At 36.4% G+C, this 18,305-nt stretch overlaps 1 protein-coding gene across 1 annotated transcript; it reads left to right on the forward strand.

Annotated features, from left to right (window-relative positions):
* Positions 1–14,369: 14,369 nt before the first annotated feature.
* Cpr100A (Cuticular protein 100A) lies at positions 14,370–15,494 on the forward strand. Its single transcript, XM_028300748.1, has one exon. The coding sequence runs from the start codon at positions 14,407–14,409 to the stop codon at positions 15,217–15,219; it is 813 nt and encodes a 270-aa protein (XP_028156549.1). The 5' UTR covers positions 14,370–14,406; the 3' UTR covers positions 15,220–15,494.
* Positions 15,495–18,305: the final 2,811 nt, after the last annotated feature.

Genomic DNA, 18,305 nt, shown 5'->3' on the forward strand with positions numbered 1-18,305 from the left:
AGACCGAATGTTCCTTGCAAAGAACTATTATTTTCAAACGAAAAAAAATCTTACAAAACTACTTCAAATTGGGAAAAATATTTTTTTTACTTGTTTAGCAGTATTTTAACTTATATTATACTGATCAGTTTTGCAATTAAACTACGTTAACGCGAAGAAAAAAAATTAATCGCACATCACGTCTTCTCGGACGAACCACCTTGTCAAAGGAAAATGATAATTTGACAGTGACGTTTTGTTTTTTTATATTAGTAAGTTTGGATACCTGATTTTGAATACTTTAAGCCATAGACTATCACTCTTTTTTTTCGATAGGCGCGAATTTTTGAACTTAAATTTATCGCTAAAGTTTTAGTTCCTCTGAAGGCACATCCGGCGATACTTCGAAATCACCTCCGAAAATGTCTCGGCGTTACTGACTACAAAGTTTTAGTTCCTTCTGATGCACATCCGGGCTTACGAGGTTAACCAATTTGATACCACAATTTTCGTTGTTGATGAACCCGTCCAGTTATGTTTATTTATTTTGACGTTTTTATTGTTTCGCGATGCGGATTTCCACTCTGTTCTGAGTAAAGTTCCAATGTATTGAAGTGGGATTGAATTCGATTTTACTACTACAGCCACTTACCTATTCGGAGAAGTGTAGGCAAAAGAGGCATTTTGAAACAAATTAATTGCGAATAGCCTGTGAATTCACATAAGACTAAATAAACGTGTTGTATANTTTTAACTTTTCGTCCGTTTCGTTCACTAAAAAGTACATTTGTAGCCTTTCACAGTACAAAGTCCAATTCCCGTTAACTACGTCAAACTCACTAATTCGTCCTGATTTAGACATGATTACTTGTTACTTATAATTTCACAGCTGAGATAATAAAAAAAATATCCCGTCCCGTCGCTATTGTTGTATATCGGAATGAAACTCAGGTTAACTCAACGGCGTATATTTGGTGACTGGCTTCTCCTTACAAATACAGGCTTGTCAAAAGCATTTAGGCATACCCTCGTATCGCAATATTATTAATTATAAAGTACCTACATAACAAAACGAACGGTTTATGAATATTAGAATTGAATGTTATGAAATACGTCTCTAGGTCTGGTAGGGCCTAGTACAAAAAATGAATTTAAGCAACTAGGTACCTGCTGGAAATCTACACACGTTGCAAAACGTTATAAAGTCAAGGTTGAGCCTAATAAACATTGTAAAATAAAAATAAAAACAAAATAAAAAACCCACAAAACAAAAGAAAATCAAACACCTATATTTTACGTTAAATTAAGGATGTCAATCTCCGCCCTCAGTCACCGCATTTCCAATTTCTGTCCTACAAAGAAATCGTTCGATTTAATCTCTAAGCCAAGTACCTACTGCCACTAGGAGACACGTCATCAATTAAATAAATCAACTATTAAATATAAATGGAAATGAGCGATTCTGAGGGAGACATCTGGCATACTTTAATTTGTTTGCCGGCATTGTTATGACAAATTAATATTCGAATTTATTCCATTTCTATCGGGGACGTAAATCGATATTTGGCATCTCTTTCTATCGAGCTTTTGTAAAACCGTTTGAGTGATATTAACGTCAGAAGCTAGTAATTGGGTAGGTGAATTGTGAGGTTAAGTACACAGTTTTAATTAAATAGGTACCTATTTAATTCACTGACACCATTATATTTTCGAGTAAGTGAGATTTTAGTTTCTTTCATGTAAGTTATTATTGACCTACTTACATTGTATATTTTATGACCTGTAAACTCTAATTTGTATGGGAAATATACCAAGTCATATTTAGTCTGTTCTATACCTACTTAATTTGATACGAATATTGGTTTTGTCGCAGTTAAATTTGACTGTAAAATAGTAGTAATTTATTTTAGTTTACGTACTAATTATATTAAATTGTAATAATAAATTAATTATAATGGGTCAGCGAGTTTGTTGCAAATTTAAACAATGCCGTACGAAATAGGTTATTTACATTATCACGTAACATAATTTTTTAACTAGAACAAATTGTCCGCGCGTAAAGGCGGGTTCGCGTGATATCCTCGATTTACACGAACAGACGAACGGAATTTGAGTTTTATTAAAATTTGCTTTTGTTCTTTTATTTATATCACCAGCAATGAAGTTGATGACATACTATAACTTTTATGGATCATCGTGCCATTTTGTTAAGAAATGTTGAATAAAGCCATTAGACGTGTTGACAATTGTGACTTTCAGATTAAAAAAGGAAAAGTAACAAACCAAATAACTTACATTTTAATTCACCCAAATTTTATAGTAAATTAACATTACTTTGTCATAGGTCGTGTACCTTGTGGGTGGGCGTTCCATTCCAGAACCCTCCGTCAGGCCTATTTTGGGGCCTATTAATTGGGTCAAGCCTTTGTGCAGCAGTGGACGTCCTATGGCTGAAATGATAATGAATCAGTTGTAGCAGAAAAATATAAAATGCCCAAAATATCACTGCCTTAAAGTAAGTTATTTAATTTTAATGGACCATTAAGACACTGCGGTATTTCGGACGTGACAATGGCCGTTGGGGCAGGAAAGTTCTCGAGTGGTGACCACGGGCTGGAAGACGTAGCGTGGGCAGGCCTACTAGGTGGACCCACGATCTGGTCTTAAGGTCGCGGGTAGAGCCTGGATGCGGACAGCGCAGGACCGTTCATTATGGAAAACCTTGGGGGAGGCCTTTGTCCCAGTGGACGTCATTTGGCTGAAATAATGATGATGATTAGGCCATTAAGTAGTGACATAATATTAAAGATGAAAAGTCACACCCATAAAGCAATGTATTCACTCGGCACTCGACCTACCTCTGCGTATGAAATTTCTCAGAGAGTGACGACGGGCAGCGTTTATCTAATGAACTATCTGCGTGAAGAATGCCGCGCCACGGAAGGAATGGGGCCACCGCCTTATGGGATATTTATGAGACACACACCTGGAGATGCGTGCCACGATGTAAGAGCCTATGCACACGATGTGCGTCTTTTATTTTATGAAAAAAGCTCAGTTGACACAAAATGAGCAGACAATCACGCAATTCTACTACTTCGAACGCGCAGATATATCAGCTTCGAAACATAACATGCAAATACACTCTATTATCACACCTTTATCGTGACTGCAGAAGCAATTTCATTGAGAAAGTCTGTCAGAACTTGAAAGACAAGGAGTCTTCGTTAAATAAGGCAGGTGGACTAAGTATAAGGCCACGATCATTCGAAGATCTTCACTGAATTTAAAATATTTGATGATCACGTTATGGTGCATTTTTTTCTTAACTGAATATTTTTCTCTGATACTTTTTACTTTACAGAATAAATCGTGAGCGTAGGTCCTAAGGGCATCTACAGTCGATACGGAATAGTAATAAGCGGTAAAATCCCAAACATTATCAGTGCGAAAGCTATTTCTAGTATTTGTCACAAAAATAAAGGAAAATTTTATAAAAATTGCATTGTGTCCCACTTTCAAAAAGACTTACTGCAATATTTTTTGAAATGGAACATAATAAGATGATAGAGGCGCCCATAAATTGCAAGGTCCCATGGGCCAGTCGTTTCCAAGAGAAAAACGGCCCCGCAATATACAATGATAGGACGGGAACCATATTCCCGAGATCATCCAGGCGATTATTTACTTTGTTAAATTTCGACCAAACAAAGGCAGTATTTATTTACGTTACAGTGTAGAATAGTCCCCCATGGCTTTGAGTACCTATGTGTTTTTCAATGTGAAAATAATGTTTTAAGATAAAATACTTGTTTGAGCTAAAAATTTGAAATGGCAAATGAAAAACATTGGCATGCACTGTTGTAGTTGTAGTAGTTTTCAGGTCCATATATCCACATGACTTTCCTACATGGCTAAGAATAATCGCAATCTACTATAGTATTATACTTAAAACATAGTTAAGTAAGAAATTTCACATGTAATCCCAACTTCCCAACTAATATTATAAATGCGAAAGTAACTCTGTCTGTCTGTCTGTCTGTCTGTCTGTCTGTTACGCTTTCCCGCTTAAACCTCGCAACCGATTTTGATGAAATTTGGCATAGATATAGTTTGAGTCCCGGGAAAGAACATAGGATAGTTTTTATCCCGGTTTTTGAAACAGGGACGCGCGCGATAAAGTTTTTCTGTGACAGACAAAATTCCACGCGGGCGAAGCCGCGGGCGGAAAGCTAGTACTTCATAAGAGCTAAAACCTAAATGTAAATCAAACTATGCATTCTAGTGTATTTTTTTATTTTAACACATTCTCGTACGAGTGCGTAAGGGTAGCTATTTATATTCTATACTGAATGAAAATTTCCATTATATTCTGCTAATGATGAAAAGAGAATAATTCGAAGAAAACCAAACTTTTTAATTCCAAATAAAATACCTACCCTCAAACAAAAAGCCCGTAATTAATAAGAGTGGTATTAATCATTCATAACGCATAAAGGAAAACGAAAAAACGAGAAAAGAAAGTCAAATATGTATTCATCTGCTTTTTTGCTCCGTAATTTGGTGGATAATAAAAAGACCGTGAAGAGAAATTAATTATGCGGCGGTAGTAACCACTATATTGCATAGATAGGCAATTAGCCGGAATTAATCTTCAGCAATTGAGAAAAAAGTAATTAGGAGAAATGACGATGACGGCTCGTGGACAGTGAGGAATACCTACGGGCGTATTGTGGTTGCGGATAAAGATAGCAGCGCAGTTGCCATGTCAGTGATAGCGACTGCTGACTATTGGTTGTTAGTGGTGCGATGAAAATGTTTTTACAAGCTTATTACAGACAAGTTCTTAAAATGTCTAAATAGCTCAGATGGTAAGAGCAGCCGACTGGCAAGCGAAAGGTTGAGGGTTCGATTCCCACCTTAGGCAATTTGATTTTTTCAAATTATTAATAGAAAATAGTTACCTAGAGAAGAAAATTTTGATGACTTAACACATACCATGCAACATGTTAAATACCCAAAATTAACTACACAGAGCTTTTTAAACAACTAAAAATAATAAAACTATTCCATTTTTTTACCGAAAAATACCTATTCCGTCGGTTGTGTACCCTGAAGAATTTTTATACAGTTTAAAAGTTTATGGATTTTATTCATGACTTGTTTCATTGCACAACCTGCAAGATTGGCCGAGCCCCAGAAATTGTTCTGGTCTATAATCACATTTTCTATGAAAATAATAGATAGCTCTCAGCACATAGGTATCTACAATAGGAACTTCCCAAGTTCTCATGACGATGTGTGTGACAAACTATTTCCATCCTCAATTCCTATAAACAGACGTAGTAACTACTCAGTCCACGTCTTCCGCTGAAAGAAATCATAATTAATCGTCCCCCTGTTAATAGAGAGCTCCACCGCTCTCCATGTAGCTCGACGTAATAAATTAATCTCCATCCGGGAGCCAAACAAAACAATGGCGTCTTAAGGACCTTCCTTACTACTTCTTTCAAGCTATTTCTTTAATGCAGCAAAAAGATTTGAGTTTTTGTTCTTATGTATTGAATTCGATAATGTTTTGATTTGATAGTCAAATGATTTCAGGGAATTAAATTAATAGATTACCTACACTCAGTACTTCACGACTCTAATGTGCAAAAAGTATCAATAAAATGTTTTCAGTTACTTGATATTTGGAGTAGGTACTTATTTACAGTCAGTACTTATGGTCATAATCAACCGTGGTCAGTAAAGTCAGTCGCGGCCAAATCTCCATGCTATTGATTGAAATCTTAAATTAACTGAACAGAGTTTTTAAGTAGGTAAATAAAAACTTTATTAAAATGAAACGTTTAGATTAATAATTCTGTTATAGTATTTGCGTATTCATAGTACCAGGCTGGGTTGCACCATCTTACTTTAACTTCGACAAACGTAAAAAATCTGTCAAACTTCATACAAAAAACCCCGGTTATCGTCAAAGTTACGGTAAAAGTTAGGTGGTGTGGTGGTGCAACCCAGCCTAAGAATATTTTTTGCAGTCAAGAGTACTTATTATGTTCTCTACCTTAGTTACCTTTAGTTGTTCCTCACTAAATACCCTCTTACTTAAAGGAACCTCTAAGCTTAAATACATGCCCAAAATAGAAACAACCCCAGTGCCAAACCGCTAACCGTTCTCAAAATAGTTCCATCTAGCTTCCTTCACGCTAATTTAGGACCGAAAGCCAAACTTCCATAATGGTCCGAGAAAATAAACAACAGCTCTACCAACACGAGCAAGTTTATTTCCGACAACACAACAAATGGCAAAGCCGTGAAGTGCTACAGACCTTTCTTTCACCTATTGTATGTTACTTACATTAACTTTTTTCCTCCCAGAAAAGACTTGCTCATGAATTTCTTATACGAACTTTTATGGGGCGACAAGATTAATTTACCTGAGTAAGAGGAATATAATACAATTACTGGAACGGTTCTTTCTATTTCACAATAAACAGTTTCGATTCGAGATTGTTAGGTAATTCGTGGAATTTATTAAACCCTAGTAAGTAATATATGTCAAATAAGCTAAAAAGAAGCATAGGTATTTATAGTTATTCAACGACAAAATGGTCTGACCTAACCAATACTCACATGTTGAGTACAGATTAAGAATAAGTACTATAAATTAACATCTACCTTAATATTTGTATAGGATAGGTGAGTATTAGTTTTGTATTTCGATTTTAAACATAATACCTACGCAAAAGTGTGTTCAAAACAGCAACGAAATTAATTCTTCTATTTATTTAGTTTAGGAAACTGCAGAAACTTCATTTAAAAAATACTTTACATGTCCACTAAAAACATCTAAAGAACCGTGAGCTGTTACCGCCACTTTCATTTACTTATTTATTTTAGTAAAACATACAGCTTATAGTTTAACATAGATAGCTTTATAAAATTGAGTCTTTCATAAGCCTTGTTTAACTTGAAAAGGGCTTTTACTGGACAGCAAAATGTTCATCTTACCTTAACAACCTAAGCACTTGTGTACCAATTATGTACAACAAAACTTCGGGCGCCCTACATCAATAGGGTTCAGGATAGAGATTGTTATCGTTGTCAAACTTTGTTACGATGTCTAATAATGATGTGTTTATGGAAAAACAACTTTTCTGTTCTGCATTTTACGGTTTTGTAATACTTAAAGTACTTAGGCTGAGTTCATCATCATCATCATCATTTCAGCCACAGGACGTCCACTGCTGAACATAGGGCTCCCCCAATTACTTCCACATCGCACGGTTGGTAGCGGCCTGCATCCAGCGCCTTCCTGCTACCTTTGTCAGGTCGTCGGTCCACCTTGTGGGTGGAAGTCCCACGCTGCTGAGTTGCACCACCTTATTTTAACCGTGACTATAATCATAACCGGTGTTTATTGGATAAAGTTTAAAAAAAAATAAAAATAAATATCCTTAGACATTTTACACTGCGCCTCTAGTCCCAAACTAAGCAAAGCTTGTACTATGGGTACTAAACAACGGATATAAACATACTTAAATACTTTTTTTTGTAAATACATACTTATTATACATAGAAAACACCCAGTCCAATACAAACAAATATGTTCATGCACACAAATGTTTGTACTGTGCGGGAATCGAACCCGCTACCTCCGGAATAGTAGTCCGTTTCGAACCACTACACCAAACGGCCGACAAGTTTGATAGACTTGTGTTAAAGTTAAAGTAAGATGATGCAACCCAGCCTTATTAAACTAATGCTGTGCAGTTTTCGATGACTCATAGGCCGTTCGTTGACTTCAAGTGACAACTTTGAGTGAATGGACGTACAAGGCGTTTTAAATATAGTCAGTAGAAAAACTAAGGTAATTTTGTGATTAAATTGTTCTAAAACAGATTTAGCTGTAATGATATTTAATTTCACTATCGGCAAGATACTGAATTTAGTTGGTACCTACTTGTACTTAAAAGTGTTCTGAAAGGGGTCTAGCTTTTTAAAAATAAAGTGATGGATATTAAATTAAAGCTACGGAAAACTTTTACTTCTACGAGAAATAAATACAGATCCTAAGTAATCACCTTTTGAAAATAATCTTCATAAGCCTTTGAGTTTATTAGTATTTGTAACCACAATATTCGTAATCCTCAACTACAACCGCGACTTCGTCCATTTTATTCCCAAAATGAAGTAAAGTGGCAATCCACTCATACGTTTCGTTCCGTCCATTTCTGTCAACAACTAAGGGACACAATGACCCGGCCGGTACATTCGGTTTATGGACACGAAATGCTTTAGCAAATTACAACGGTACATCAAAGGGCTAGTTCCATTTTTCGGGGATCAAAGGAAATAAATAATAAATGTTAATTAATCAGAAGTAGTATTTTGGAACCTTTTCTCCTCTTTGAACGAAAATTAACAATAGAGTGATTACTTCGTATCTATAATATAAAAATGAATCGCAAAATGTGTTGGTAAGCGCATAACTCAACAACGCCTGGCCCAATTTTACCAATTCTTTTTTTTAAATGTTTGTTGAAGTCCAAGGATGGTTTTTACAGCGAGAAAAGTTTGAATAATTTCCGGGTAAACCCTAAAAAACTCGAAACTTCACCTCTAAGGGTAAAACGGGGTCCACGCGTACGAAGTCGCGGGCGGCCGCTAGTTTTTAAATAAAATAAATAAGTCGTAGGTTGCCATTATGTTACACTTCTCATCAAAATTATCGAAACTGGGAAAGGAAGATTAAGATCCGTAATATAAAACAACGCCCACAAAACCACTGAATCTCCTCCTTTGTTGAAGTTGGTTGAATACTATCTTATTCATCTTAGTAGGTAGATTTTACCCTATTATTGGTCTAACTTAATACCTATTGAAATTCAAAAGCCCCAATCTATTTTTGAGATTGAATTCAGTTTTAAGCTTTGTTCTGTAGGGACTGTGGCTTTGTATACGATTAGAAATCAATATAGGCACCACTAGACCTTTATTCTATACCAAATACAATCTATATTTATAATAGCGAAAGGTCACTGATTGACTGACTCACTCATCACGAAATCTCCGAAACTACAAGTGCTAGGAGTCTCAAATTTTGCATGGGGGTTCCTTTTAGAACGTAGGTGCTCACTAAGAACGGATTTTACGAAACTCCACCCTTGAGGTTGTAAAATGGGATCCACGCGTACCTACGAAGTCGTGGGTGGCCGCTAGTAATCTATAATCACTCACTAAACTTGGTCAAGGACTTACAGTTCACATTATTTCCAACCACAGTGATCAATCTTGTTTGAAACAATGTTATTTGCTCAAAAATATCGGGTTGTCAAATCAATATGCTGGCGAGCTCTGGCCAGACTCGCGAACTGCGATTCCATCGTTATAAATTGATTGATGCGACATCAGAAGGTAACTCTGTACGTATTGTACAGAAGAGAGCACATCAGACTGTACATTTATTGTTCCAAAATAAGCGAAATTACAACGACATAAGATGCCTCAGTGTTCAGATAGATGTGTAGTTGTCTGTACCTAGAGAGGAGCGAATGTAGAGTTGTAGATCACGATGACCTAAATACTAATTAATCATAGGTAAATAGCGCTTTCGGACTAATTACTTATACGAGTAGGTATAACTAAATCATAAGTTGTAAAATTTATAATCAGAACTTAGGCTGAGTTGCACCACCTTATTTTAGCGTAACAGTAACAATAACCGGTGCTTTTTGTATGGAGTTTGACAGATTTTTGACGTTTGTCAAAGTTAAAGAAAGATAGTGCAACTCAGCATAAAAATCTAGTCTTACTCGTATTAATATGTAGATTATTCAATTATTGGTTGGTAGGTAATCTTGAGTGAATAATATGTAAATAGCAGAAAAATAAAACATTTTTTTTTTGCAATTTAAAATAATCGGGTAACTCCTCCATATCTAAGTAACTAGACTAATCCAGATAATAACCAACTTCCTAAAATAGTCGCACGCGCACAAGAAATGTCGAAATGTCGAAACATCCGGCAAGCCAAAGAAATCTTTCCATTGCCATTCACCGTGAACTCTAAAGGTGAATTTACAATAACTTCTGGTCTGGTACAGAAAACGACACAAACGACTGCAAGTCGAATCGGAGACCTTGAATGCGGGCAACCAGCGACCTTTGGGTATACTCGTATGTAAGTATGCATTCATTAACCGTACTCGTTTGATACATTTAATTTGAGTCCGACTCCTTTGGAATTTGTAGGTAAGCCTACACGCACAGTGCGCATGACTTGACTAACCGATATAGGCACAATCACTTTTACATACAGAGAAAACAATTGATTTTTAGACCCGGTAACAAGAAGTGATTTTAATAGGTAATATAATTAATCACTTGTCAAAGTGCAGAAAGTTACAAACATTATTAACATAAACTTGTGATCATCTAACAGTCATCCCATGTCTAATTGCCTATAGGACTGATTTGTATCTTGGATAGATAAGTATTATCGTTCATGTGTGTAACTAAACTAAAATAAACTCTATCATATTGTATTCTCATACCTAGTTGAGTATTCAGTGGATGAACTGGTGGATAGATAGTCTTTATTGCTAATTTAAGATCTTCGTCTCTAAAACCCTTGCAGCTTGTTCTTTCTTCGCCATACTTTTTTCCAGATGTTCGCAACTACTGGCTGGAGTTTCAGGACTGCCTATTACCAATCTAATGGAGAACTACTGACCCTAGTCGTACTTAGAAAACAATACATCCAACAACTAAGTTAATTGGAAGATTTTAATTGCAAAGACACAAATTGTTACACTAATTAACAACTTTTCAAACCTATTCAACTATTGTATTCCGAAACAAAACATTCTTTGTATGTTCGCTCAGGTACAGAGAAGGCAAACCGTGAATTTCGTAAACACAGTACTTTATGGTTACTTGGCTCCAAACTGGGTGGTCCACAGCATTCGCTTTGTCATCCATTTTGTACTCGTCCGCCCCTCTAATTTGGGGGTAAAGGAAATGAAAAAATATCGTAACAAAAACTGTCTACTATAAGAAATGTAGCGCAATACGCTCACTTTCAGGATAGTTTTGTTTGATGATGTTTGTTTGAAAAAGTTACGGAGACTTTTTTCTACCCAGTCATGTTAGGTTGGGCATTAGCAAAATATAAGTAACTTATGTTTTATCTATCTATTATGTGTCTACTTATTTTCAGATTATTTTTAAAGCTGACAGATTACTACAAAGACAGGTTCTTAAATTCTGTCTACCTTTCTTGCTTAGTTTTAAAAGTATTATGATTAATTTTAAACCTAGACATTCAAGGTCCTTGATGTAAAATTAGCAATAAGCTATACATTAATTAATCAGTACTGAAACCTATCTAAAACTATTTTTTATTAGTATCGAATAACATTGTTAGCATTAGTAAACTAAAATAGATCAACTAATTAATATTTCTCATTATACATTTATATTGAATCAAAAAAAAACTGAATAACGAGGACAGTAATTGAACTATTGAAAGATACAAATACATAATTTCTCTTTTCATTATCAAATAGATTTAATTTTAAATAACTATGGTCTGTGTAAAAAACAAAAAAAGGCTGTTGATAATGCTTATGAATCTAGATAACTTTTACGGTGTTAATATTTCAAGCTCGCGAAGGTTTACACGATATAAGTTCTTAGCTCCAAAGAACGAAGAAAGTTTTCTACACAAGCAACCATTTTCCCAGTCTTTTATTTAAGAAATGTTAGTAATTGTTTATAATTTATTAGTCACTAGCTGTTGCCAGCGGCTTCGCCCGCGTGAAATTTTGTCTGTCACAGAAAAACTTTGTCGCGCGCGTCCCTGTTTCAAAAACCGGGATAAAAACTATCCTATGTCCCTTCCCGGGATCTTGCATCTATTGAAAATTAATCACCGATAAATTTGAAGTAGGTACAGACTAAATTTTGTGTCTAAATATTGGAAACCAATCAATCACGGGTACGAATTTACCCTTAATTTTAGATTCATACTTGTTTGATAATTCATAAGACGGGCTTTGAATATTGTTTAATGCATGACCGACGTTTTTTCTCGATCTAAAATAAATGATGAAGATTTATTTATTCATATTAGGAAGACTAGAGTTTATTTTAAATATAGATAGATATATTTAAAAGATACCAAAAAAAGTTAAAATTGCCAAACCAATAAATAAATTTGTACATGACAGGCCTAGCCTAACGTAGAAATCTCAGTTATTTTAGGAACTGAAGAGTATGTCGGTACGTCTATAGCATTAACACTGGTCTTTGTGTAAAGTAATGTAGGTATGTACAATGTAATGTTATGTTAAAGTTGTCAATTTTTTTATTTGCCTACACAATGAATGTATAAAACGTGTATTAAACTAGTATAACAGAAAATGTTCTAGTATAATTGAATGTGATGTCAAGCAGAGTCTAAGTTACATTGGACTAGTTACATAAGTAATACAACTACAAGGTCGGTCTCCACGTGCTCGCTCACCCGAGAGTTTACTTAAAATGCTTGAATTTATGAACGAAATTGCTTTGCGAATACGAACGTTCATCTAAAACATAGTAATGTTTTACATGACTTATTATAATTATGATATCTTACAAAACTTCGTCAACAGAAAAGTATGTCATTTAACAAGCCCACGGCTTATAGCCACGGTATGCTTAGAAAATGTCCTAAGGAAAATATATAAGTAGGTTAATAATAAAAACATTTTTCGCTAAATAATTTAATTACTAACTGAAACATAGAAGACTTTCTTTAATAAAAACATTTTACTCGTATTTATGAATAGTTTCTGCCCCTATCGCAAACTTACCTTTAAGTTAAACTATTCTTTTCTGTAATTAATGTAATTTTTCATTTTACTTTTTTACGAATAGTAATATTTCTTTAAGAGTGAAATTCATACAAATACTTAGTACTTACGTCTGTACCGAAACTGAGTACAAAACAATCTAGACAAGCAAAGTAAAGGTAACGGGACTAATCCCACCTCTCGTTCCCACCGCTGCAACTCCTGTGTAGCCAAGATCTACAGCTTGACCGCCAAGTAAAGGTACACAGACAGAAGTAAGCATTATTATATTTAGTTACGTAAATAAGCTTTGCTGAGTCACCACCAGATACCAGTGTCCAGCATCTTCTCAATTCCATGGTCAACTAGAGCTGCATTTAAGTATTATCACGACCAGTGATCAGACAAATCGATACTTAATTTAATTCATCAACGACATAGTAACTGCACCAACTAGTATTGCACTCATAGGAATATTTACACGATTACATAGTTGTGGGCTAATATCTATTTATTTATGATGACAGTAATGTCAGTCCCAGTTGGTTATTTGACTGTTTAGACTAAATTTTGCAAATTGTTGGACGAAGCACTGAACTACTCGATCAACTTGTTTTCTATATTTTCAAACACATTTCTCTCTTTCTATCTCTGTATGGGTTGCCTGAAATAAATCGCTTTCTAGCGATAAATACGCAAACAACATGCTCAATCGTAAGTTCGTAACCTTTGAGTAGGTATTAGGAATTTGTAACAATAAGATACAATTTTTCATAGTAACATTCCTAAAAAAAGATATTACGTTACAAAGTTTTGACACGGATCAATTGCAATCAGTTAAGACAAAGCCTCGTAAAGAATAAATGTAGAGACAAAGTCAGCAAAGTAAAAATTTGCGCAAACCGGCAGAATGACGTGGGAATGTAGTGCAACGTAGATCTTATACGGTTATCGGGGTAATGTGTTGACAACAAAGGAATTTGCACCATAATCTTGTAATCACTTTAGCAATTTCACTTGCGAACGAAATAAAAACGGCAACATGCATTGTAGACATGATTAAGAATTTATGATAGTTGAATATGTATTTCAAAGTTAATTAGAATACTAGCCTCCGTCTTCGATCTTAGTGACCTAATTAATTTTAGCATTTGCTAATATAATATAAAAACTATAACAGTACATTTTATCAATATTTTTCAACCTTTCCACAAGCTTACGCGTTTAGTGCAAAAATAAAAAAACACGATTCTAAATAATTTTAACTTCCAATTATCGAAAATAGGCCATTCACAAATCTAAATAATGAGCGACAAAGAAACCATTAATGGTTAATGAGATCGTAAACCAGTAGACATTTCGAGCAAAGGACGACACATGTATCCGTCCTCTTAATGCCACTTCCCTGATGTGTCCACGCATCCCATGCGCACAAGAACTTTGAACGCGTGTGATTTTCGCGGTCGCGCCCGCTGGCCCTTCCAATACCAGCTAGCCAAGGCCTTTACTATCCGTATAAAATGAGTTCACCCGCCCGCAACGACACACTTTGTTACTTTCACGCGGGCAGTGTACATTTGCCAGAATGTTCAGGCTCGCCATATTAGCCTTTGTGATCGCGGCCGTGACGTGCCAAGAGGGAGGACGCCGCGTCCCCAAATACGCGGGCGACCCGAAGACCGCCGCCATCCTCCAGGAGGCACGGTACCTCAGCGGCAACGGAGCCTTCGGCGCTGCGTACCAACAGGAGGATGGGATCGACTTCAAAGAGGAAACCGACGCTGACGGCAACAGGAGAGGCAGCTACTCCTACATCGACCCCAGCGGCCAGAGGAAAACCGTCAGCTACATCGCAGGAAAGAACGGCTTCCAAGCCGTAGGAGACCACATCCCCACTGCGCCTCAGCCCGTCGCGCCCACGCCTGGATACCAGCCCGACCCACGTTACAACCCTCCGGATTACAAAGCGAATCAGTACAGTGCGCCCCAGCAGTACACCGCGCCCGCCCCCACCCGCAGCTACGGCGGCAAGCCCAACGAGGATGATGGACAGTACCACCCTGAGCTGTACGAGCAGGAGAACTACGTTGCTCCCCAGCAGCAGTACCAGCCCCAGTCCCAGCCCCAGCAACAGTATCAGCCGCAGCCACAGTACCAGCCCCAGCCTCAATACCAGGCTCAACCTCAGCCTCAGTACCAGAATAACAACATCTACCCTGGAGTGCAGCAAGCTCAGTACAGTGGAATCCAGAACCAGCAATACTCAGCGCCCAGCCAACACCAGCCCCAGTACTACGACGAGCCCACGACGCCGCCGCCCTCCCGCTTCTTCCCGCCCGGCAAGTTCAGCCTGAACCGTGCGCCTGACGGCTACACTTACTCCTTCCACAAAGTTTAAGTCTAATGTATCGAGAGGGCCCGGCGGTTTGTGCAGCCCACACATGTAAAAGCACGGATCAATTAGCAACTCGCCGAGTCATGGGGGAGCGACCGCTACGTGCGTACGCGGCCGCTTCAAAAGCATTTCTTGATTGTTGTACGCTGTGATATTGTGAATGAATGGACAGTTTTACATATGTTGAACGTTTTTGTTAAATGTAACCGAGGGTGAGCAGGCGCGCGTCTGTTGGTGTAAACTGATCTTGTAAATAAATTTAGGATTAGCTGAATGAACTTGACTTTCCTTGACCCCTTTTGGAAATTACACAAATAAATTATGTATTCTTCCTGACTTCCTCTTCCTTCTTATTTAAATGTCTTATGAAAACGAGGTATTACAGAGATTGCTTAAACATGAAATATCATGTATATAGTACCCATTAAAAAGTAAGTGCAGACTTCCTGGTCATACCTGCGCGGGCGTGGACCGCGTCCGCATTCTACCGCAGGAACTGTCGGCAACTAGATCACCTTACTAACACAAGGATACTGCTCGAACCGGTCCGCTGCCACGCCTTGCTTTCCATTTACCAGAGTTATTATTAGGTCAGATACCAATACTGCAATAACGCACAAATATCCAACTTTATCAGCGTGTAATCAGTGGTTTATTCGCGGATCGACAATGCGGATTAATGAGAAACTGAACATTGGAATGCAAATAATGTTGCGATTTAACATTTGAATGGACGTCAATCAAACTAGAATGAAGCATTAACATTTCGGGGATTCGTTTCCGTAATTTGTTAAAACAGAATTAAACGTGTAATTAAAAGTTATTTCAATGACAAGTGATAAGCTAATTTGAATTTTAGCGACTTCCGGTGGTTGTCTCGTTTTGTCCAGTCAGTGGTTTGAGCAAAAGTTGTAACTGGGCAAAGTAGTGGTGAGACTGGAGTCAGGTTTAAACTCCGAGCATTCAGCTTCCTTTGGGCGGCGACTTTCGGAGCATCGTAAGGTAAACGTAAACTACAAACATTATTATAAGTTTGAAGCCCGGTTTCGTCGTTAGTGGGTAGAACGCAGAAGTTACTATCACTCGCAAAAGCCTACTTTTGGTTACCTTGCATTATTATAATGATATTGTACTTAGTTCGCGTTTGAACTCTCAATACGTATCTGAGCAACAAAGTAATTTTAGTTTATTTTAGCATATTATTTATTTAGAATTCTTATGTAGCAATTTGCAATGATCTTCTTTTAAAGTACACCTAGGTATTGTTAGAAATGGATGAGTTCTTTCACTTTGCGAAGTAAAATAATTCACTTTGAAGATTAAAAAGCTTTTCCACTTACCTTATTAGCTTATTAAGGCATATTGTTAATAAATACTCTACATTAGGTACTCATTTTCTTCCTTTAAGCTTAGTTATAAACTAATGATATTGAAAAAATGTCACACGAAGCAAATACTTAACGGTCTCATAAATGAAAGTTCGATTCGAATACAGGATTAGCTTCACTTCAATAAGGAAAATCCAAAGGTAATATTTATATTCATTATTCACAATCCAGGGATTCGACGTATTTGCCTTAATGTATTACGAGTGTATTGACATACAGAAAAGTAATATAAAGATATAACTATAGGTAGGATTTATTTATAAACTGAGACTTAGTGACACACAACTATTTAACTAAATTATAGATACACTTACGATGAATTTAATACAATATTCCTTCTGCAAGAGCACACAGCTCTCTGCTTTTTTATCAATTTACGAACTACCTAGGCACTACAAACTTCATTTAAGTACCTAAGATTACATACAACGTATATCTATGTGATTTGTTTAAAAAAAATCATTTCGCTTTATTTAACCTCTCATTTATCTAAAAACAACCAATTTCTTCTACCAATGCTTCTTTTTCCAAATGAGCTTTAACAAAATTGCTACGTATCTCTTGAATATCCTCTTATCGTACAATCACATTGATTTTAAAACGAAAATACTTAGCATTATTATTGAAACAATAACTGGCATGCCTAAAATCGTTGCCCCAAGCTCACATATCAGTTATTAAATCTACGCCTACCAAATAGTCAATGTTGTTTTAATAATTGCATTGTTTTGTCCTCCTGTCACAAGTGAAAAACGTGTAGAAAACCCGCAGTTCAATTTAATTAACTGCTGTTTAGTTTTATTCTATTCAACTGCCAGATTTCTGTATTAAAAAATCGTATCAATATTTATTACTAACAAAAAATACTCATTATATTTTACTTTTTGTAATGATACAAAAATATGTATTTTATTCGCAATGCGTAATAATAAATGAATAATCGATAATATGGCAGAATTATTGTTATGAAGAATAAAAAAAATATTTTTATTAGGATTCTGAAATTCTGATGCCACGACAATGTGGTGTTATCCGGAGTATAAAACTCTTCAACGTCCACAATCAGGTTAATTAAAGCTTGGAATGTCCACTAAATTGCAAACAATGAAATTAACCTACCTACCTTGGGGGAAACCTTCGCCCAGCAGTGGACGTCCACGACGTGGCTGAAACGAACGAAACGAATTACCAACATAAATTATGATATCACTCTTTATGTGTCCCATTTGAGTATTGAATAGAGTCCAATAATTCTCATACTTATTATCGAAGGCTAATTTTTCCCTGGGTTTACCAGAGAGTAGACCTACCGACCCAACGAATAATATCACATATCGATTGCATGGCGCAACCTTTATTTTATTACAAGCAATTTCAACAGCCATTACCAAAATTCAGATTGAGCGGTTGTTGATCGATTTGTAAAATGACCGCATCGATGTATGTTTCGCGTCATTTCCACCTCAAAACGATTTTGTATTGTAAAGACCGGTTGCGAGATTTTCGTGTGCTTTGGGAATCGGTTATTCGGTTTTATCACGCAAAGCGACGAACGACATTTCAATCGCTGCAAACTTTTTGAATGTTTCGTTTTAAATTTTTTGATTGTTCATAAAATTGCGGGCTTTTCATTTTATTGTCCATTCCGCAGTGAATCGACTTTAAATTGAACATCGGGCGATGGTTTCATAAATTCGTTGG

This window comes from Ostrinia furnacalis, unplaced genomic scaffold (genome assembly GCF_004193835.3).
Source record: "Ostrinia furnacalis isolate ACB-3 unplaced genomic scaffold, ASM419383v2 OfSCF0780, whole genome shotgun sequence".
Lineage (NCBI taxonomy): Eukaryota > Metazoa > Arthropoda > Insecta > Lepidoptera > Crambidae > Ostrinia > Ostrinia furnacalis.